Here is a 24201-nt window from a genome sequence, read left to right as displayed (position 1 = left end):
GGAAGTTACCTCCAAATAGGCAGGATCTTCCAAAAAAGGAATCCAGTGTTGACCACAGTGATTCCTCCTCGGAACATTATGGAAAGACACAGCAGTAACTAGAGCAAAGCAAAATGACACCTGGGATGGTGACTGAATGTCTTTCCAGCCACATTTTTCTTTGATTTGATGTTTCAAAAGAGCTTATTGAATAACAGGGGCTTCCCTCGTGGCTCAGTTGGTAAAGAACCCATCTGCAATGAAGAAGACCCAGGTCTGATCCCTGGGTCAGGAAGACCCGTAGAGAGGGAATGGCAACCCATCCCAGTATTCTTACCTGGGAAATCCCATGGACAGAGGAGCCCTGACAGACTACAGAGCCTGGGGTTGCAAGAGTAAAAGATGACAGCGACTGAAACATCACACCACCAGTGAATAACAAGAGATTAGGTAAACTTTATACAAATATTAAGAATATGAGGCAAAATACAAGACAGAGGATCATTCAGGGAACCTAGATGCCAAGTAAATAACTAGACTGTAACCTATCATGTAACTAGGGAAAAAACTCAAGTCATGGGTGATGCCATGGTGGGTGATATGACCAAATATCTTATGATTATTAATAAGCTTCAGTACTTAGAAATGGTCTCAGAGAGATGGGGGCTAAGACCAGCATTTGGAGACCAAGGAGGAGACACTTTCAGGAGTCTGTGCATGTAGTGATAAGACAGGAGGGAAGGGAGTTAACACGCTGATGAGCACTAACTGGAAACCATTAGTCATAACAATGTCTTGATACACAACAGATAAATATACAACTTGTAAGCATTTCACTAGTCCAGGCTAAGTAGAAAGATTTAGGAAAAGAACTTAAAATTTCTTTGGCTTTACTTCCTAGAGCCTGGGAGTTGAGGGCTCAGTAGGAATGTCAGGTAATTCTTAGATGGGTAAATTATCTTAGTTTTGTACTTGGGGCAGGGTCACCTCAGCTTTCAATTCTCTTTACTTGCTCCAAATTAAACCTGGAACATCCTGTTCTTACAAAATCAAGCAAGTATGAAAAGTGTCATGGAAACCACAAAATTAGCAGTGAGACTGTGAGCCACAGGTTCCTGTACCTACCAATCGGTAGAGCTCAGTAATGCTGATGTCCTCTGGATCCACCATTGCATACTCTTTCCTAGGTACCAGGTCCAGTCCCAGTTGTCTAGAAAACAAATTGCAAATGTTTGGAAGAAATGTCACCTCAACAGAATATATTTAAAATAATTATCTTAACTGTATCACTCTACAATTCAATACATCACCCATTGTGTTTCTCTCACCCAAACTTTTTACCTTATAATAACCTTTTACTGTGCTCGGACTAAGTAAGTAGGCTGAACGCTGGTTATAACTTGAGAAACAGAAGATGATAAAGGCAAGGAAATAGGGATGGGGTGGGGATGGGCCGGCTCTCTTGGTGCAACGCCTTTGCCACTGGGGGCCTTGGTTCTACAGAGTGGGGAGCCTTTAGCACCCTACAAACTATTACCACAGAAACCCTTCCTCATTGTGCTGGCCTGGAAACTAGACACAGACATAATTTTGTTCTAGAACACAGAGTTGAGGAGAGGGAAGTCTGACCTTGAGGATTTGACCTGGCATCAGGGGTTGGTTTTACGTTAACACAGTCACTGAACTGTTCTGGGACATCAGGAAGGAAGAATGAATTGATTCTCCCTCCAGGACCATCACAGGAGCGTCATAAGACAGCACAGGGCTCTGTGGAGAATGGAGACGCCGCCACCGCTGCAACTCTGTTTGAGGCTTTCAGGCAAGAACACTTCTGATGGCCCTGATAGGGAATGAGATGACTATCTCCTCCTCCTCCCAAGTTTCCTCCACTTTTGTTTTTCCCGTTCAGTAAGAAAACTATATTTAAAGGAATACAGTAAATGCACAATCTGTAAACTGTAAGTCATTTTAAATAAGTTGTCAAACTCAAAGAAAGCAAAATCAGACCTCTGAAAATTCATGAATTTGAGGATGATCTAAATAAATTATATTGCTCATTTTCATACATCCATGTTTTACCTACTTACCATAAATTAGCCATAGAATTGCCCAAAGCATAAGCTGGAACTTACATGAGTCAAAACTGAGCCATGATTCAGTCATAATTAATGTTTTTCCCTCTTTTCCCTTCCTTATGTCATCATCTTCCTTCCTAAAACTGAAAAAGTATCATCTTCTTGCCTGCCCTCTATTTCTAAGCTATTTTTGATAAGCTAACTTCGTCCAACTTTCTTCTTGTTTACAAACTAGTCTTTTAAAGGAGAACCGGCATGATGACTAAGGGCCAACATGATTCAGAGAACCAAGTTTTTTCAAAACAATAAGGAAAAACATTCAAAAACATTCAAAACATGAAAGATGGGCAGCCTAGGTCATGGTCAAACAGTCTTCAGATCTACCCCTCAAAGGGCCACCCCATCACACACAGTGAGACCAGAGGCTCCATGCACGTGGCTGGCATATCCCATCTCTCAGGAAGCGCTCCATGCTGTGAATCACATTGGTCTGGAGTGGATGGGGCCTTACATCTCTTCTGGCCCAACTTACCCCTTCGACAAGCGACAAGCGACGAAACTGAAGCCAAGGAGGGCTCAGGAATTTGCCTCACATCTTAAAAGAGGAGAGTTCCGAGTGCAGTGTCTTGCTGTATTCTACCCCTGCCCTTGATTCCCCATAAAGAATGAATCTCCCCAAGATAACTGAATTAGGGCTGCTCTCTTGACTGTCTATAAAAGGATGAATGGCGCAGCTCACTCAGCAAAATAACAGAAGGACTGGACAAGATAGAGCTTTAAAATGTGTTATATACTTCACTCCTGTAGTATACGATGTCTTAGCAGGAATCAAAACTGCCTTCTGATAAAGTGATATCCTATACTTGAAGGAAGCATTACTCTTGATTTCAAATTGGTTTTTCCAGATTCAGTAAAAGGAAAATTCATCTGTGGTATCTTTTACTGCTTTCTCCTTTCCTGTCTGCTTTTCTTTTTTTCTGTTGCTCTAAGATGCTCTGATCCACAGAGGATCACAATAAACTGTGTGGATCACAATAAACTATGGAAAATTCTGGAAGAGATGGGAATACCAGACCACCTGACCTGCCTCTTGAGAAACCTGTATGCAGGTCAGGAACTGGATATGGAAGAACAGACTGGTTCCAAATAGGAAAAGGAGTACGTCAAGGCTATATATTGTCACCCTGCTTATTTAACTTATATGCAGAGTACATCATGAGAAACGCTGGGCTGGAAGAAACACAAGCTGGAATCAAGATTGCCAGGAGAAATACCAATAACTTCAGATATGCAGATGGTACCACCCTTATGGCAAAAAGTGAAGAACTAAAGAGCCTCTTGATGAAAGTGAAAGAGGAGAGTGAAAAAGTTGGCTTAAAGCTCAACGTTCAGAAAACTAAGATCATAGCATCCGGTCCCATCACTTCATGGCAAATAGATGGGGAAACAGTGGAAACAGTGGCTGACTTTAATTTGGGGGGGCTCCAAAATCACTACAGATGGTGACTGCAGCCATGAAATTAAAAGATGCTTACTCCTTGGAAGGAAAGTTATGACCAACCTAGACAGCATGTTAAAAAGCAAAGACATTACTTTGTCAACAAAGGTCTGTCTAGTCAAGGCTATGGTTTTTCCAGTAGTCATGTATGGATGTGAGAGTTGGACTATAAAGAAAGCTGAGCACCGAAGAATAGATGCTTTTGAACTGTGGTGTTGGAGAAGATTCTTGAGAGTCCCTTGGACTGCAAGGAGATCCAAGCAGGCCCTCCTAAAGGAGATCAGTCCTGGGCGTTCATTGGAAGGACTGATGCTGAAGCTGAAACTCCAATACTTTGGCTACCTGATGCGAAGAGCTGACTCACTGGAAAAGACCCTGATGCTGGGAAAGACTGAAGGCGGGAGCAGAAGGGGACAACAGAGGATGAGATGGCTGGATGGCATCACCGACTCAATGGACATGGTTTGGGTAAACTCTGGGAGTTGGTGATGGACAGGGAGGCCTGGCGTGCTGCCGTTCATGGAGTCACAAAGAGTCAAACACGACTGAGCAACTAAACTGAATAGAAGATGCTCTGAAGGTCCAAACAGTGAATGGGGATTTGGGGAGAGAGGGAGGCCATGACCTTATAGGATACCAAGGGACCAGTTACCTTCCTTATGCTTGAGCAACCACATAAGCCTAACATCATTGTCAAAGTTGGCTTATTCTAATTTCTCACCCGTATATTAACATTCATATTTAGCACAACATCAGCCTTGATCACTGCTTTAAGTGACTAGATTTACTATTTAAAGTACTTGGCTATTATTTTAGATTAGTCAGTTATGTCTTATTTAAGAGCAAATCTTGGTCAAGATCAGTTTTCCCAAGCAGCTCCTCAAAAGACACTAACATATATGCACAAGTAGAATCAGGGCAGTGAGGAAAGCCACCCCTCAGCCTTTCCCCACCACCACCCAGGATCCCTGTCCCTAAGACTTTTAACAGAAGCCATCTCCCTCCGCATAACATCAACAATCTATGACCACAACAGAAAAGAGGAATGTATTTAGAAAGAAATACACATGTCAAGCCCAAAGCCTTTTTGAAACAAGATGTACTCTCAGTGTGGAGAAGGAAATGGCAACCTACTCCAGTATTCTTGCCTGGAAAAGTCCATGGACAGGAAAGCCTGGTGGGTTTCAGTCTATGGAGTTGCAAAGAGTCGGACGCAACTGAGCACACAGTAGTAGTAGTACTCTCAGTGGGAGTCACATCTGATTGACCCCGGTGAACATTTTGTATTTCGTGAGCATGTGCACACTGTCAGACCACACACGGCAGTAGAGAAGTGACAACGTCCTGGGACCAACACCAGCCCTAGAAGATGCCGTTCTCAGCTCCATCAGTGACAGTCTGCACCAAGCCCCCCAAAGGAGGAAACTGGAAAGTTTTCCAGAGATACGAGCACACGGCGGCTCACACCACTGTTACAGTCACACCCTCGTGTGCACCCACCAGAGCTCGTCCCCAGGGTGGCAGGTACTCACTCGTTGCCCCAGTCCAGGCGGGCGGTGATGTGGCGCTTCACGTCCTTCATCCGGTCATGGGTGAGGTGCCCCACCAACACCTGCCGCCGCAGATCCAGGATTTCATTCATGATATGCCACAGTCGGTGGAAGAGATCACCTTCATTTCTCTAGGAAACACGCAAATGCGGAGATTCAGTGGTCAGACTCTGAGACACGGGGTAACCACAGAGGAGCAGAGGGCGAGTCCCGTATACCCTCTATGTGCCGGGCACTCTGAAGACAGACTTTCCATTAACAAACTCTCTCCTCTGGTCCTGAAACGCACTCACTTCTCTACATCCTTTCATCCTGTTTCACGATGCTGCTCTCCTGCCCAAGAATCCAAATCCAACTGCACTTCTCAGGCTCCCCAAAACACACATCATGTCACAGGATCCTGATTACGTCTCCACACCTGAGTTTGGCCCTATCTCTGACTTTACATTCTCTGCTTCCCTTTCCACCTCAAATCCTCTCTTTCTTTAGCTCCATCCAATTCTACTGTCCTTCAAGGCTACAACTGACTTCCACCTGCCTCAGGAAATCGTCCCTGACAACTCTTGCTCGCATGCTTTTCTCCCTTCTCTCAAGTATGGCTGCATGCAATGAAAGCCAATTCAAAGGAAAATCTTATTTTTCAGTTACTTCTTGTGTGTTGGTCTTAATGCTTTACTGTTTCCCATCAGAAGCTGGGTACATAGAGGACTCTAATGCTCGCTTATTGATAAATTTTCACTGCTAGCAACTGGACAGTATTTAGACTTTAAAAAAATGTTTTCTTTCTTACTTATTAAATTTTCTTGTAAATTCAAGCTAATCTCTTGTGAAATTCATCAAGTGAGGAGGCTTAGTTGGAAAGAAGATTGGTCAAACTCCTGGCTTCAAATCTTGGTTTTGCCACTTAACTAGTTTTATAGGCTTTGAGTATGGCTTTTGTCATCTGTGAAACACGCACATGGAAGGTTATTAGAGATAACATTTGTGAAGAGAGCCTGATAAGACAGTGATAAAGAGCACAGACTTGAAAGACAAACTATCTCACTCTGCATTCTAATTTTGCCCTTCACTGGCTAAAAAACCTGTGGCAATGTATCAAGCTCATGGTGCTTGCTTTCCTATCTACAGAGTGGCTATCATAGTCCCTATCTCATAGGCTTGTTATGAAGATTGATTAAATGAAGATTAAAACTCTGAGAACGATGTCTGACCCACAATAAACACCACGTAAGTATCAGGTGTTGCTAGTGCTGTTATCATTACAGTTTTGATCCAGAGTAAACCCTCTTATAAATACTGCATCTTTATCAAAATCTAAGTGTATGTCTCTTTCCCACAGATATTTAGGGTAAGCCTTTGGTAAGTATTTCACCTTTCATTAACTCTTCATCTTTCTTAAGCAGAAGCTATGCTTTCCTGTTCTATGAAAATTGTTAATAGGCTATATGAATAATGGTATGAAAGTATTGAGATTATCATTTACCAGAAGTTCTCTACAGAGATAAGCTGCCAAAAATTTCAAATTCTGTGTGATGGATAAAGATAGTCATAAAATTCTTTAGAAAACAAATGGTAGAGATGGATCTTCTGCTTCATTGATGCTTGGTGACTGGGAGTGTTTTTTTGTACTGAGCAGGTTAGACAATGTGCCAGTTGAGCAAGAAACGTTCTCCATGACACCATCCCTGATACTCTGAGATAGAAGTAATCTTGCTCTCAATTCCTATAGCACTCCCTTGAGCCTGTTCTACGATCTCTCACTCTTTCCTCACGTTATACACTCCCTGCAGTGCAATACTACTGTAAGTCACTGGTCAATGCCTGTTCTTCATCTGATGTGAGCACCAACCACAGTGGCTGAAACTGCCCTGTGTAGTCCCAGTAGCTGGAGAATGAAGCAAGAAACACCTTGATTTAAACGAGCTTTAGGGAATCTTAAGAGGTGGGTTCTATTTAGATCATATAAGAGAATAAGCAGGGAAGATCAAGAAAAATTTGAGGAGAACAGACCTAGGGATTATCATACTAAGGGAAGGAAGCCAGACGAAGACAAATATCATATGATATCAATCATACTTTGAATCTAAAAAAAATGATACAAATGAACTTATTTATAAAACAGAAAGACACAGACACAGAAAACAAACACTGTTATCAAAGGGGAAAAGGGTGGGGGTGTAAATTTGGGATTAGCAGACACATACTACTATATATAAAACAGATAAACAACAAGGGAACTGTATAGCATAGGGAACTATAGCTGTATAGTGCACAAACTATATTTAGTATCTTGTAATAATCTATAATGGAACATAATCTGAAAAATAATACACACACATACACACGAACTTCCCTGGTGGGGGGCTCAAACAGTAAAGAATCTGCCTGCAGTGCGGGAGACCTGGGTTCCTTTACTGGGTCAGGAAGATCCCCTGGGGAAGGGGATGGCAACCCATTCCAGTATTCTCGCCTGGAGAATTCCATGGACAGAGGAGCTTGGTGGGCTATAGTCCAAGGGGTCACAAAGAGTTGGACATGACTGAGCGACTAACAGTTTCACTTTCATATATACACATACATATACACAGACACATACACATACATATACATATATATATAACTGAATCTCTCTGTTCTTCATCTAAAACTCACACATTGTAAATCAACTATACTTCAATTAAAAATTAATTAAAAAATTAAAACTCAAAAAACTTGAGGAACTCCACGGGCAGAAGGAAAAGTCCACTCAAGTAGTCAAAGAAATTACTTACCTACGGAAGATATAATACAAGTCAAATCTCATGTGGCAGGGAGACAGCCAACTCCTGCTTAACATGACCACCACCATGTGAAAGGCACCTGTCTTGCTTTCGGGAAAGGTGTCCTGGTGTTGTCCAGAGGGATGGGCTTGATTTCCTAATAATGTCACCTCTAGCACTTAAGTTCAAGAGCACACTGAGCTGAGAAGAGGTTGGATTTACAAAAAGAAAAACCGGTCGGTCTGCTCTCCCTTTCAGAAAGGGGTGGCCAGAACAGTGACATACCACAGCACCCTCCCCACTAATGCACAAAAACAGTACATAACTGTTTTGATAGCTAGTCAGAAAATGATGCCTCTTTAAAAACTAGATTAAAAAAAAAAAAAAAAAAGGATAGTTAAGAAGACTCTTCAGGAAACATGAAAAATGCTTTTAATTTAATGTTCAATGAAAGAGGCAGGGTAAATAAACACTTAAAATAGAAAAATACATAAACATTTTTACAATATATCAGAAAACTTCTGCAACATTTATCTGCTAAAAATGAACTGTAAGTATTTTAGCATCGTAGAGAATGAGCAAGTTTTGATTTGCCTCAAGATGGAAATAATATAAATTTTGGAGCAGCAGACCATGTACAGCCAGGTTTTCCTACTTAGCATGTGACCCTAGATAGATTATCTCTGATAAGATTTGAGAATAAAAACTACCTGGTAAAGTCTCAGGGAAGAGAGCTGTGCAATACCCAGCCGAAGGCCTGCACAAAGGTACTTGGTAGAAGATAGTCGGTATTTCACCTAATGTTTTTGTTGTTACTGCTATTTTATTAAGTGATACTTTAAAGGACATTATTTAGACCATGACCAATGCACTGAAGAAAGCAAATAGCACTTCTTGAGCATCTACCATGTGTTTTTTTTTTTTAAATGCTAAATGTTATACGTTATATTAAGATAAAGTATATCTCACATACTGGTTACCGTTGACAACATCTGAGTAGCTCATCAAACACCTTCCAGTGGAGAAGCTAGGTGTCTTAAAGCTGTTAGGAAAGACCATAAGTATCCTGATACACTTATGCATGATGAACTTGAACAAAAACATTTAAATTAGGAAAAGAGAAATCAAAAGGTCCAACATATCCAAGTCAGCCAAATTCTCAGGGTTAAAAATCTAGTATCTCCAGGTTAAATTTTATATTTGTTCCTAAGAGAACTATTATTCCAGTATTCAAGGAAACTTTGAAATAATCATTTATCTCCATCACTCAGGATGGTAGGAGGTAAGGGAGTTACTCTTAGAGCTTCCAACACGTAGATTTTCAAGCCAATCAAGTAGTCCCCAAAATAGATGCTCACAGCCTCAAAAGCAGGTAAAAATAGCTAGATGAGGCAGAATCAAGAGGAATTCAACTTTGATCCTCACTAGCAGCTACATAAAAGGGAAAGTGCTCATCACTTAGCTCAATTAATGGTTCATACTTACACTGTCATTATTTTTATGGTGGGTATTTAAGATGCAGCGATTTGCACATTTCACATAGTTTTAATTTTCATCTTAATGTCATGCAATATTAAGTGAAATAATACTTGGGTTTTATTCTCTCCAAGACAAATTTTGAAAATCTAAAAAGGAGATCTGCATTTCTTTTGTACTCTCCCAGCCCAGAGCCCGAGTTCAGTTATCCTGACAGAGCATTTACTGCACCCCAGCAAAGCCCAGATGCCGTGTTTCATCTAAGATCATCTTGTGGATTTTAGTAGCGAGCCCTAAAGCCACCAGCTCCAAGAGGGCATGGTCAGAGAAATCCAACATCAAATGGGTTTTTATTAGTGACTTTTAAAGATTTTCTTGACTCAGTGAAATATCCTATTGCGTTTTCTATGGAGCAGAGAATAAAAATGGTCATTCTTTGTCCATGTCCCTCACTAATTTGGATTCTTTTCTTTGACAGGCTATTTCAAATAGTGTTGTCAGGATAAGTACACCTTTGTATTTTGAGCACATCCCTTCAAAAATGACTAAGCTGTTCACTAAATTCCTTTGAAAATCAAAGAAGAAATAAACTCATCTTTCCCAAAACATCACCCCCAATTCCCCACAGACAGTGCTTCAGTGAGGATGCTAGACTTACATGTGAATCCCAGCTTAGTCATAGTCATTTTTCAACTGCTTGGCCTCCAGTAAGTACTTCACTCTCAATTTTCTTCATTTGTAAGCTAGGGATGATCATAGTCTTTATTTCCTTGAGTGGCTGTAAGGCTTAAACGAGATACTACATGTAGAGTAGTTCTTACAGGGTTTGCAACATAGAAGGTTCTCAGTAAGTATAATATGTAAATAGGTATGTGTTTCTGTGCATGCTTCAGTTGTGCTCAACTGTTTGTGACCCTGTGAACTGTAGCCTGCCAGGCTCCTCTGTCCATGGCATTCTTTAGGCAAGAATACTGGAGTGGACTGCCCCTTCCTCCAGGGGATCTTTCTGACACAGGGATCGAATCTGCAACTTTTATGTCTCCTGCACTGGCAAGCAGGTTCTTTACCACTAGCATCACCTGGAGAGCCATATATACGTATATACCCAAAACACTGGCTCCTTTTTTTCCCAAGAAGCATCCCTTTCTCTTGTAGTTCTAGAATCTTCTCATTGATTCTAAATAGACTATCATTTTTAGTATACCTGAGCAATGTACAGAGAATTAGAATATAATTGAATGTCATCATTATGAAAATTATATTGAAAAATAAGCTTATTTCTCTGTGACAATTAAAATTATTCAGAAAGCCTAAACCTAGGTTCCATGTACATCATCCTATTTGATTAGATGCCAGGGAAGTAATTTTTTACCTTCATGCAGCTTGAAAAAGACCTTACAAAATCCATGCTGGATGGACATAGGGATAAAAATCAGACTATTTTGTATTAAGCTCTCCATCCCCAATTCCCAGAGGAGTAGTAGAGACTTACAGCAGGTCCTCAAATACTAGTTGACACTGACCCCTGTTCAGATATTTTTTGAAACAATTCTCTACTGAAAAAACAATGCCATTAAAAAGTTACATACCACATAGAGTTGTTTCCACATAGTTCCCCAGTCTCTTAATGTTGATGTCATTTCTGTGATCACAGAGTCTTCAGTGGGAATAACCATTTCAAATTGTCTGTGAAATTGAACAACAAGTATATATGCAAATGACATAGACAATAATCTTCTTTTAAATATTCTAAAAGACCAACTAGGAAAGGAAGCTGCCTAGTTATTTTTGGTTCTGCAAATAGAAATCAGGATCTGAATATGAACTTGTGTGAGGAATGTGATGTGGGTTATGGCAGTACAACACCAGAATGACCAGCCGCTTCATCTAGATCAAAGTTTAAGCAGTGTGGTGAAGCAACAGTATCAGCGAGGTTGTGCGCCAGGCACAGTTTGACCTCTAAACAGTAACTCACTTAAATTCTCCAAGTCCAAAAGTCCTTGTATGTAACATGAGGTTACCAGGCTATCTAGACTGTAAGATGGCTCTTGCCTTCCAAGCGCTATGACCACTGGGCTCAAAGAGAGTGAAAGCCTCATTCAATGATCAGGATATGATGGCTGCAAACATCCAAACTAACTCAGTATTATAAACAACTAGACACTGAGGTACTGACTGAACACTCACTTGATCTCATTAACACCTCATTTTTATTACTTGCAAACAGGACCATGAAAAATGATTACTACTATCAGTAATGTTGTCATGCATCACAGAACTTATAAAGGGTTTAAGACCTCACAGGTATTTGAATATCCATTGCAGAATGCTCCTCTCCATGATTAGGGTAATATATTCCTTCTATTTCTTTCCTATGTGTCAGAAACTATACTTGGAAAATATTCATACCAATATTAGCAGAGTATCTATGGTGGTCCTGATGTTAAGCGTATATATAAGGAGATGGAGAGAAAAAAATCAGATTGAATTTGACTTCTGCATCCTATCTTTGACATACAATAACCTTTATTTTTTTCATCTCTCGTTTCTTTTTTGTAAATTCTTCATTTTTGTGCAGGTTAAAATGGGTAAGTGCCTTTAATACTACTTCCCAAAAGTACGCTAATTGACCATACTGAGGGGGATTATCTTCTTCATTTGAGCATCTTTTTCTAAGGACAATATTCAGTGTTCAGTGGACACTGAACCAGGTTAAGTAGATGATCAAGGGAAATTTTTATTTCTTATCATGAGACTATTAACTGTTCTGTGTTCCTTCTTGATGTTAAGTCCAAAGTGTACATAACTGTCTTTTGTAAAGTTTTCTCGGCAAGTATGGGAATTAAAATCTTGCCTTGATTTCTTCACCAACAAAGCCTCATTTCATACTGCTGCTAAAATATCCTGAGAATATTTTACTTCTTTCTAGAGCTTAAACATAGCTGAAGATGTAAAACCAGAAATAAAAGTAAACAGTAATATATGAACTGTGACATATACAGAACCTTTTATCAAGTATACATAATTGATATTTTCAAATGGTAGTGCATTTATTTTGCTTTTCAAGCAGCTGTTGCAATTTAAATGATGAGTATTTGGAGACAGGCATTATAAAATGATAGATGCAAAGTCTGGGCAGGAACAATGAATTCCCAAGAAAACTTAACAACCTACTTAGCATTTAAAAACTGACATGACCACAGCAAGAATTAAACAACAAAGAAGTGACCTCACCATTCACAACTATAATTTAAGGACCCCCACCCCCCACCCCCATCAGTCTTGCACTGCTCTGAGACCCAGGAAAGAATTTAAAGGCAATTTAGTCTGCGGGAAGTTGGTCTGGGGTTTGCTCAACCAAAATGTACATTTTTAAGAAGCACAAAATTGCCATTTTAGGTGAGGCAGCTGTTTCCTCTTAATTATACCAAAATCAACATTCAAGCAGTCTGGCATAAGTAACTGCCCTTGAAATTATATTCTGTTGAGTTATTCTGAGATGTACACTGCAGTTATTTCATCCTGGTGGGCCATCAGCCTGCTAATCCCCTTAAAATAAGACAGGCAACATCAAAAGCCTAAAGAGACTGCTCTCTGGGAAAGCAATCATCTGGCAATACGTGTTCTGGAATGTTTTCAGGTTAAAGTTTTTCTTCTAGTTAACGGTCCTAGAACCTAAAGTCTCCATCAATTCTAACTTTTTTTTTTAAGAAAAGAAACTTTGGTTCTACCCTGAGGTTCTCTTGCTGTATAATGCTCATCATGCCCTGTGTCCGGTGTCGAACCCACACCAAGTCTTAAACTAACAGGACCAAATTTTGAGACAATTTTATCTATTGTTAAACTTCCTCAGACTCAAGGGAGTCAGATATTCACCAGTTACTGGCTAGGACAAACAAACAAGGTACTTGTTTCAATTAAAACTATGTCCCACCACAATGCATTTTCAGAGAGAGGACTTAAAGTACACAGAACGATGCTTGACATCATCTTTGCTAGCATGCTGTCTATTTTCTCTTCCTCGGTCTGCATGCAGGATGGGGGCAGGGTGGCTCTCTACTCTGGAGGGTTTTTAGGATCAGGGTTGGGTTTGAGGCAAAGGCAGCAAAGAGACTGGCTACAGGGGTTGGATCCTTTAAGGGACAGGGTAGAAAGATCCAGATCACTAGGCCAGAAAGGTCAGAACAAAGAGTAAGCGTGTGTTTTCTGGACAGTCCCTTGGTTTACTTGAGGAGGGTTGGATAGACTCTGGTTGGAGAATTCCAAAAGGACTGATAACTCTGCCTGACTCATTTCTGGTGGGCTATAGCTGCACATTTCTGAAGAACATACATTCATTAAAACAGTAATAGTAGAGGCAATTATTAGTATTAGAAATATATTTTCAATCTAATGTTTTAAGTACTTACTATTGTTACTATCAAAAAAGGTCTTAACGACCGGGATAACCATGATGGTATGGTCACTCACCTAAAGCCAGACATCCTGGAATGTGAGGTCAAGTGGGCCTTAGGAAGTATTACTACAAGCAAAGCTAGTAGAGATGACAGAATTCCAGTTAAGCTATTTCAAATCCTAAAAGATGATGCTGTTAGAGTGCTGTACTTAATACGTTAGCAAATTTGGAAAACTCAGCAGGGGCCACAGGACTGGAAATGGTCAGTTTTCATTCGAAACCCAAAGAAGGGCAGTGGCAAAGAATGTTCAAACTACCAGATAATTGCGCTTATTTTATATGCTAGCAAGATTACACTCAAAATCCTTCAAGTTAGGCTTCAGTATTATGTGTACTGAGAACTTCCAGATGTACAAGATGGGTTTAGAAAAGGCAGAGGAACCAAAGATCAAATTGTTAACATTCACTGGATCACAGAGAAAGCAAGGGAATTCCAGAAAAACATCTTCTGCCTCACTGACTACACTAAAGCCTTTGACTGTGTGGATCACAGCAAACTGTGGAAAATTCTTCAAGAGATGGGAATACCAGACCACCTTACCTGTCTCCTGAGAAACCTATATGCAGGTCAAGAAGCAACAGTTGGAACCCAACATAGAATAATGGACTGCTTCAAAATTGGGAAAAGAGTATGTCAAGGATGTATATTGTCATCCTGCTTGTTTAACTTATAGGCAAAGTACATCACGCGAAATGCCAGGCTGGATGAGTCACAAGCTGGAATCCAGCCTGCCAGGAGAAATATCAACAACCTCAGATATGTAGATGATACCATTCTAATGGCAGAAAGTGAAGAGGAACTAAAGAGTTTCTTGATAAAGGTGAAAGAGGAGAGTGAAAACACTGGCCTAAAACTCAACATTAAAAAAACTAAGATCATGACATCTGGTCCCATCACTTCATGGCGAACAGATGGGGAAAAACTGGAAATAGGGACAGATTATGTTTTGGGGGGCTCCAAAATCATTGCAGACAGTGACTGGACCCATTAAAAGATGCTTGATCCTTGGAAGGAAAGTTGTGACAAACTTAGACAGTGTATTAAAAAGCAGAGACATCACCTTGCCAACAGAAGTCAAAGCTGTGGTTTTTCCAGTAGTGATGTATGGTTGTGAGAGTTGGACCATAAAGAAGACTGAGCACTGAAGAACTGATGCTTTGGAACTGTGGTGCTGGAGAAGACTCTTGAGAGTCCCTTGGACTACAAGGAGATCAGACCAGTCAATCTTAAGGGAAATCAACCCTGAATATTCATTGGAAAGACTGATGCTAAAGCTCAGTATCAGCTGAAGCTCCAATACTTTGGCTACCTGATGCCAAGAGATGACTCATGGGAAAAGACCCTAATTCTGGGAAAGATTGAAGACAAAAGGAGAAGGGGTTGGCAGAGGATGAGATGGTTGGATAGCATCACGCACTCAATGAACATGAATTTGAGCAAACTCTGGGAGACTGCGGGAGGCAGAGGAGCCTGGTGTGCTGCAGTTCATGGAGTTGCAAAGAGTCGAACAGGACTTAGCGACTGAACAATAACAATAACACACAAGGATATGTTTTTAAGTCCAATTAGGAAAATAATGACAGACTCAGCTACTAATGATCAGTAGTGAATCTAGGAAATTCCTGGGTTGAGATATGACTCAGCATTTGATGGCTATGATTCCTTGCTTCCCTACACAACAGGAAACCAAGAAGAACCAACTCCTCTTGCTTAAGATTAGGTGGATTCTATGATTTCCAATGAGAGACCTCTAGTGCCCTAGATTGTACTGCTGTCCAACATATAGATGTGGTTCTTTCATTTTCTCCACGAACTGCCTTCATGTCATCTGTCTTTTATCTAACAACACAAACAATGGCAAGAATCGGTTCATTTTTTCAAGACAATAAGTCTTTCAAATTCCAAAATAAGCAATGATTGTGTGAAAACTCTCCATCAATAAAATTTATTTCTCACCCTTTGTTCTTTACACAGGCATTTTTCAAGTGAACATAGCTGGAAGGAAATATACCCTGGAAGAGAAAACATGAAGGTTATGGTGCTAGCTGTCTATTACGGCAGAGTAAATTTCATAAGTCATATATATAAAATATCACCACACAACCATAACAATACCAGGAAGATGGAATCTCTAACACATTATCTAGGTGAAATCTAATGTAGCTTAGAACCAGTCATTTTATTTCTACTACTTATCAGTTTACAAATTTAGAGATACTTTAAAATAAATATAACCAAAACATTAAATCCCACTCAAAAATATATTCTACAATTTTTTTGTATTTTCAAGAATATTCTATATAGAAAGCATGCTAAATAATTTTTTTTAATATTGCAGTTTTGAAAAAGGGGTTTTAGTTTGCTTCTCTTGGTTGTAGTTCTTTTTCTTTTCTTCAAACTACTCATGTGTCTATTTCAAAATACATACTAAAAAACAGCACTACTACGAATTTAGAAACAGTATGTATATTACATGTTTAGGAACAATCCTTAATGAAAACATAGCAGCAAATCATCACCAGGCTGCCATTCTGATGGAACAAAAATTAAACAAAAGAAGACATGCTAGCTTAAAGCTCTTTATTGTAGGGAAAGGCTAGGGCAAGGAAATTGTTCCTTTGTTCTAAATGAGAAATTGAAAAAAAAAATTAAAAAAGAGAGCAATTTTATTATCCATTAAATGACAATATTCTCTGAATGATTTTTTATGTACAACTAAATGGAAAATTCAATTAAATATTTAGGAAAAACAAATGTCATTTGAATACATTATCACCATTGTGGGTCCAAGCATAACATAAAATTTAACTAGCAAGCTCTGTATATACAACAGTAGTAAATAGGCATAGGTTTTAAAAAAAGAAAAAAAACACCCTTTCCTTTGGAATTTAAATTTACCTCAATATAGTAGGAATATCAAATAAGAGTAATTATTAGAATTAACAAGAAGTCAGAAATTGAGGTTCTTTAGAAGAGAAATAGAAGCAACAAATCTTAACACTTTTTAAAGCATGTTCTAAATGAAAAATATTGAAGTTACATATGCATGTGCCTGCAGATGACCAAAAATAACTTTATATGAGAGCTAAAGTATAGGCTCTCCTTTAGAACAACCTAAAATAAATGAAATACAGTAATTAACACAGTTGGATGATCCAGGAAAAAAGGTATACTTAAACAGAAATGTAGGCAAAATAGATTAGATTATTTATATTTTGGAAATGAGAAATGATACTTTCTTATCTACAATCCTAAGAAAACCAGGATTAAACCAAAAAATGAACATGACATGTAAGAAAATATTAGTGAATGTGGGTAGCATGGGTAAAGATGGGAAGATAGGAACAAAGTAGAAAAATATAGAAGTAAGAATTAGTGTTAACATCATAAACTACACAAAGGAAAGGTAAAAGAAAAATCATATTACTTCCTACTATAATTCCTTATGATTTATATAAATATATAAACAATAATAAGTCTTAGTTTTTGTCTGGAATGGTAAGAAAGATGGACTCTTTATAATTTGATTTTCCCACATTTCAGCTCCTCACACCTAAAAGGACTCATAACATACCTAAAATAAACCACTCTCCACACCAACTTTTACAACTGATATCACAGAAAACAAAGATTAAATACCTCTATTCATTATTTCTTTTGGAATATATATTTCCACTGCCTGAATTTTAATTTAGCTCTCTGCAAAGCTTACACTTCAAAAAGATTTTGTTTATATATCATGAGCTTATTAAGGTCTTCTCAGTATAAATTTCAACAGCGACACAGGATTATCATCTGAGTAGCGTGTCTTAAGTATAATCCAAGTTCAAAGGAATTTCAAAAATTATGAAAATCTGTATTGCCATTTAGTATTTCAACTAAGAGTCCCAACTGTAATTTCAATTGTATAATGAAATAAAGTAAATTAACTGTCTTTCTTTAAAATCCCATAATTATAGTAAAAGTGATTATTTTTACCTTGATATTCGGGTTTTTTAAGGCAAAGCCTCTGTACCAGCCTGTGGAGAAATAATCATGGTCATGTTTCAATAAATCATTACAATACTTAGAAGAAATGATTAGAAATCAATCTATCCTTTGCTGACAGAATTTTACCTTACGTGTGGGAGTTGGAATTAGGCTAGACTATAAAAGTCAAGTAACTACAAGTGTAAGTCTTCTATCAATAAAATCATTTAAAAATTGTATTGGAAATGTACATAAAAAATACAAACATGCATAATGGAAGTAAAGGCTTGGGAATCAGAGTACTGGGCTTTAAATTCTAGTTTTACTATCAATAAGTATTAGCTGTTGAATCTTGGGCAAGTTAAGTGACCTCTCTGAGCTTAGTTTCACTCCATTTTATAAAATGTCACACTATATCTCAAAGAAATTCAAGAATCTACGCAAGACTTAATACAGTTCCAAACTGTCTTTGCCTGAATACAAAGCCCTGACTCTACCACCAAAGAGCAGTGCTTAGCCAGCAATTCTGTGCTGAACTCACACATTCTTTAGCCTACCATCTTGCATGAGGATCAGCATAAGAAGAAAGAAGCCAGGTCTCATCCACTTAGAGCATTAATGGCACTCTTTCATCCACACAATGTCCCATCAACTGAGCTCACCATAATTTTTATTCTGCAGAATGTCTATAACTTAACCTCCAAAGTGACTCAATCAGTTTTACAGCACTGTCCTTAAGGGGGAACATAACTTTTTATAGTTTAAAACAATTACAGGGCATATATATTATATATATGAATTTATATAGCTAATATACGTGTGCTGTGTGTGTGTTCAGTTGGTTAGTTGTGTCCAACTCTTTGTGACCCCATGGATTGTAGCCCTCCAGACTCCTCTGTCCATGGAATTTTCCAAGAAAGAATACTTGAGCGGGTTACCATTTCCTACTTCAGGAAGCTGAAGTAATATACAGCCTCCTATAAATGTATTATTTTCAATTTATTGTTTCTTCAACTATAGAAACCATTTTGCTTATTGGAAGAAATTATTTTATCATAAAACCAATTTCTATTGAATTGAATCTTTTTGATTAATTGAACTTTTAGAAAAAAGTATTTGAGTTTTGTATTTAATTATTTTTGTTCCTCATGAGTTTTCTTAAAAAAATATTTTGTAAAACATCATTTTACAATCAGTCTGGAAAAGAATGAATTGAGAATTGCAATCTCTATAATGTCAGGATTTATTAGATTCCTTAAAGACATCCATCCAAGAAATATATCCATTCTTAAATAATTATTTTAACAGTAACCAAAACTTCTTAAGAAATGCAGAAATGTCACAGTGAGGTCTCTGTCCAACTACACCACACAGAAAGGTTTTTACATTACAAAACAGCTCCCATTAGCTGGGAAGTACATTTTCACCCATTCATAACAGATTTTATATTTATCTGTAAATGAAGTGGAAACAGACAAAATATATCTGGCAATAACAGAGAAAAACCTTATATTTTTAAATATATCAGTGACACTGTACAAAATAAATGTTCGTGTATCACCACCATTTAATGACAGGCTCTAAATAAAAGTAATAGTTCTATTTGGAAGAACACGATTTTACCAATAATGAACCTTAATATGATAGAGTCTTACCATATTATAAATTCCTAATAAGGACAATGTATTGAGAGGAAAACCATATATTTGGATATGCTGATGGAACTTTACAATATGGCCATTTTGTTAAGAAAAAAAAAGAGTAGTCATTTTATCTGGGATCTTTTTAAGGACAAGAGTTTAAGGATGTTTTGTTACAAGGAACAGAAGCATTTGAAAACATACTAACTTGATTTAATGAGGTGCCTCTTATATAAATTAATCATACAAGTTCACTTAACATTTCAAATGGAGTAAATAATTTCAGTCCAAATTTGGGGGAGGTGAGGAGGAAGAGGTTACAGGACTAGAGCAGAGTTGGCCAGGGCAGGAGTCCCACCCCAAGGAATCTGGTTACCCAACCTTGGTTAAAGCATTTCTGCTCTGGACCTCTGTTTCTTTCTGTCCTGGGGAGCCCACCAGACTCTTGACATTCCAAGAAAGGCCTTTGAGTTTGGCCCTGAGTCATGAACTCTCAGAAATTCAACAGTCTCAATAGTATCTAGCAAATATAAATAAATAATATTAGGAAAAAATATAATCAGCTTAAAAATACCAAACAATATTTTCTCATAAGCCAAACATTGAACATGCAAGAAAATAGTTTTGTAAAAAATGGTTCATTGTGACTAAAGGGAAAATCCCAGAGATTAATAGAAGTATGAAAAGAATTTGTACACTTTATGAGCTGCCCAATGCTGAGGAGATCGCTTACCCAACTGCAAACAATCAATACTAGTCTACTCACCATCGCACTTCTCCAGGATCTGAACTGTATCTCCAATTTCCAATGACAGACCATATGGCACAGTTCCTCGAAAACTGGCAATAACTGTAAGAAATGACACAGAATATATGGGGATAATCATGTCAGTTATGGCCAGTTATACTGCTTACTATTGCATGTTACTGACCAAGAAAAATGAACATGGGCAGGAAATACGTACCGATAGCTAGAACTGGCTGTCATATTTTAACATGACACGTTTCGGAAGAAAACCAAAGTTTACATATTTTGCTAACCTCTTGGTCAAACAAGTGTTATTAATACAAATTTCAAAGGTGTGATAGTCACTAAGATAGTAGACAAAATATCAACATCACCCGATAACATACGTAAGCAAAGATACTGCCTGAAGAGCTTCGCAAGGAGTGTCCCTCTCCCTCACTGCTAAAATCACTCCCCATTCAGAAGCCCACCCCATGGTAGTGACTCAATAAATATGTGTTCAATAATAAATGAGGACTATATGTCTTACTCCTTAATAAGCTTGGTTGACCTTTCTGCTAAGCTGTCTTCAGGATATTTCCTTTCCATACACCGTAAGGTCCTCAAGAGAAGGGACTGTGTCCTCACTATTGTGTCCTCAGGGTCTAGCCCAGTACATGGTGTTAAAGCAGTCTTCTTCTCTGCATTAATCAATGGTAATGATTACTTCTATCCCTTGGGTCTAAACATGTGGCCAAAATGACAATTCCCACATGCCTTAGCTCTCAGATAATTTGGAAGTGGGGGAAAAGGGGGCACACAGAGATTAGAGTCACTGTTTAGCCTCACCTAATGTTTACAGACTGTCTGGTTTTTGAAACACAGTGTGGGGCTGGGCAGGACTAGGATATAACACCAGAGATTAACCATCCCTAGGCTATTTAAGGGGTTAAGAGAGAATGAAGGACAGAGATTCTTCCCAGGAAATTAACACCTGAGTCATGAGAGACAAGACTAGAAAATAAAGAAAAGGACCTCAACATACGGAAAGAGAAGACACATTTCCTGTTAAATATTTCACATGCTAAAATCTTCTTGCAATTCACATCCAAAAAATGATAGTAAATGCTTCGACCACCTGATTTTTAAGAGCCTCCAACTTTGGAAGTGAATTTTACAATTCTCTCTCTTTCAGATCTTAAGATTTAGAAACAAGACCAATCCCCCAAATAAATTATTGTTACTGCTGTGTATGTATTTTAAAAGCCTGAAGGAACACATGAATCTCTCAAAAATCAAAACATGCCAATAAGTAATGGGCTTTCAGAGAAGTCTAAAGCCATTTTATGATCTTAAAACAAAATTAGCAGTAGCAATCAAAGCACAGGACAGAAAACATAGCCCAAAGTACATGAGACAGATAAAAATAACTACACAGTAACCAAGTTAAAACATTTTAGATAAGCACTAATCCATGATGTCATTTTCCAACTATACCCATAAATACCCTATGACCTCATGTTGATGGCCTCAACAGTGTTTGCTTAAAAGATAATCAAAGGTCTGTATCTTGACAGATTACTTCAAATAACTTTCAGGGACCTCTTCTTAAAAGGAATCAACAACCAAATAGACAGCAGATTGAGTACCATTTAAGACTCCAAAGCAAACTTACCCTCAGAATTGCCTTTTTACATTCATGAAGTTACCTTAACCTCTCACAACCCTAGTGGTTCAACCCTGCACTACTGATGCTTCTCTTAGAGGTCTAAGGGTGTGGGTGCCCTAACTCGGCTCTGTGTATAGCTCTTACCACTCACGAATGCCCGTGTTAACTCCCAGGCAGCCAGAAATACCTCCCCTACTGCTGGTGGCTCTCTCCTACACCATCACCTTCTTGAACATGGCAGTACCATTCATTAGTTTCATTCTTCACCACCCCTTCACGCCTCAGCCCTTCACTTCACTGTGTTCTGAAATTGCTCTCTCCCCCACTGTCACTACATTCATATCACCTTTGAGGAGGCCATCCTCTCTTCTACTACTCCTCTCATACCTTCCAGCCTTCTGCTGTAGATCTACTTTCTTAGCCCTCTTTTTAAAAATGTATTTATTTTTAACTGGAGGATAATTGCTTTACAATATTGTGTTGGTTTCTGCCATACATCAACATGAATCAGCCATAGGTATATAAATGCACCCTCCCTCTTGAACCTTCCTCCTACCTTCCTCCCCATCCCTTCCCTCTGTGCTGTCACAGAGCACCAGGTTTGAGCTCCCTGCATCATACAGTGAATTTTCACTGTCTATTTTACCTAAGATAATGCACATTTTCCATGTCACTCTCTCAATTCGTCCCACCCTGTCCTTCCCCTACAGCGTCCACAAGTCTGTTCTCTGTGTCTGCATCTCCACTGCAGGCGTGCCGACAGGTTCATCAATACCACCTTTCTATACAGTGGAAACAGTGGCAGACTTTATTTTTTTGGGCTCCAAAATCACTGCAGATGGTGACTGCAGCCAGGAAATTAAAAGACGCTTACTCCTTGGAAGGAAAGTTATGACCAACCTAGACAGCATATTAGAAAGCAGAGACATTACTTTGTCAACAAAGGTCCATCTAGTCAAGGCTATGGTTTTTCCAGTAGTCATGTATGGATGTGAGAGTTGGACTATGAAGAAAGCTGAGCGCCGAAAAATTGGTGCTTTTGAACTGTGGTGTTGGAGAAGATTCTTGAGAGTCCCTTGGACTACAAGGAGATCCAACCAGTCCATCCTAAAGGAGATCAGTCCTGGGTGTTCATTGGAAGGACTGATGCTGAAGCTGTAACTCCAGTACTTTGGCCACCTCATGTGAAGAGTTGACTCATTGGAAAAGACCCTGATGCTGGGAGTGATTGGGGGCAGGAGGAGAAGGGGATGACAGAGGGTGAGATGGCTGAATGGCATCACCGACTCGATGGGCATGAGTTTGAGTAAACTCCAGGAGTTGGTGATGGACAGGGAGGCCTGGTGTGCTGGGATTCATGAGGTCGCAAAGAGTCAGACACAACTGAGTGACTGAACTGAACTGATACTTCATATATATGCATTAATATCCGAGTTAGCTTTCTTCTTAAATGTTGACATCAAACAGGCTGGGTGTAGGGATTTCCCTGGCTGTCCAGTGGTTAAGACTTCAAGCTTGAACTGCAGGGGACATGAGTTGGAGAACTAAGACCCCACATGCTGAGTGGCCAAAAACAATAGACAAACGAAAAGCCTGGGTGTAGGAAAAGAACATCAAACTTGGTATCATGAGATGTGGGTTTGAGCCCAGGTCTTATTAGCTGTGTGATTCGGTCCAAGATACCAATCTCTCAGAGTCTCCATTACCTCATCAGGAAAATGGGGTCAATGATAAAGAAACTGCAAAAGGTAGTAAAGGATTAAATAAGGCTCCTCAAAGCAGACTTCCTTGATACACATCATCTCACCTTAATTCCATATGCTCATAGCACCATATACCACTTAACCAGCCTCCCTTATTTGTGCAAGTTTTGGAAGGATGTCTCCTGCAACAGACTGAAAATTCCATGGATATAAGGACTAGGTTGGTTTCAGCTCCCAGTTGTCTACATAATTCAGTACAGAGCCTAGCACAAAAATTGAGCCTGGTAAATAATCACTGAGGGAATGAATGAGGGCAGGGCCATTACTGTTAAGTGTTCTGGTCTTAGGCAGTCAAGTTCCTTTTTTATGGGCAATTCTATTTTAAGAGGGCACACAAAATTCTAAGAACCAAACTATATTACCTGTGAAAACTCATTCTTTCACAGGAAATGTTTAAAATTGGGATGACAGGTTGTCTGGGTCATAACTGTGCATCATCTCATTTCTTGCCCAAGGAACCTATGTGGGTGAATTCTGACTTCACTCTTCACCTATATAATATCTGATAACTATTAAAGGTGAGCTATTATGTTCTTCAGTCTCATTGAGCTTCAGATGCCTCTTCTATGAAACAAAGGAGTTGAACAAGGTGAAATGAAAGGTCCCTGCCAGCCTGCAATTCCGAGAGTCTGGAAGAAG

The 24201-nt window shown here is 38.9% G+C and overlaps 1 protein-coding gene across 3 annotated transcripts in view; it reads right to left on the bottom strand.

Moving 5' to 3' along the window:
- Positions 1-24201, bottom strand: part of DOCK4 (dedicator of cytokinesis 4) — a 473136-nt gene that overhangs the window by 246688 nt on the left and 202247 nt on the right. For all 3 annotated transcript variants that reach the window (XM_043872328.1, XM_043872326.1, XM_043872327.1), the window contains exons 2-7: positions 20170-20253; positions 17773-17813; positions 15751-15806; positions 10927-11023; positions 5085-5233; positions 1105-1189 (exon numbers count right to left, since the gene is read on the bottom strand). In XM_043872328.1, coding sequence (XP_043728263.1) covers positions 1105-1189; positions 5085-5233; positions 10927-11023; positions 15751-15806; positions 17773-17813; positions 20170-20253 — 512 coding nt within the window. The remainder of the gene's footprint in view (positions 1-1104; positions 1190-5084; positions 5234-10926; positions 11024-15750; positions 15807-17772; positions 17814-20169; positions 20254-24201) is intronic.

Source organism: Cervus elaphus, chromosome 18, assembly GCF_910594005.1.
Source record: "Cervus elaphus chromosome 18, mCerEla1.1, whole genome shotgun sequence".
Taxonomy (NCBI): Eukaryota; Metazoa; Chordata; class Mammalia; order Artiodactyla; family Cervidae; genus Cervus; species Cervus elaphus.
The sequence above is the reverse complement of the archived record's forward strand: the minus strand, read 5'-3'. Positions and strand labels throughout refer to the sequence as shown.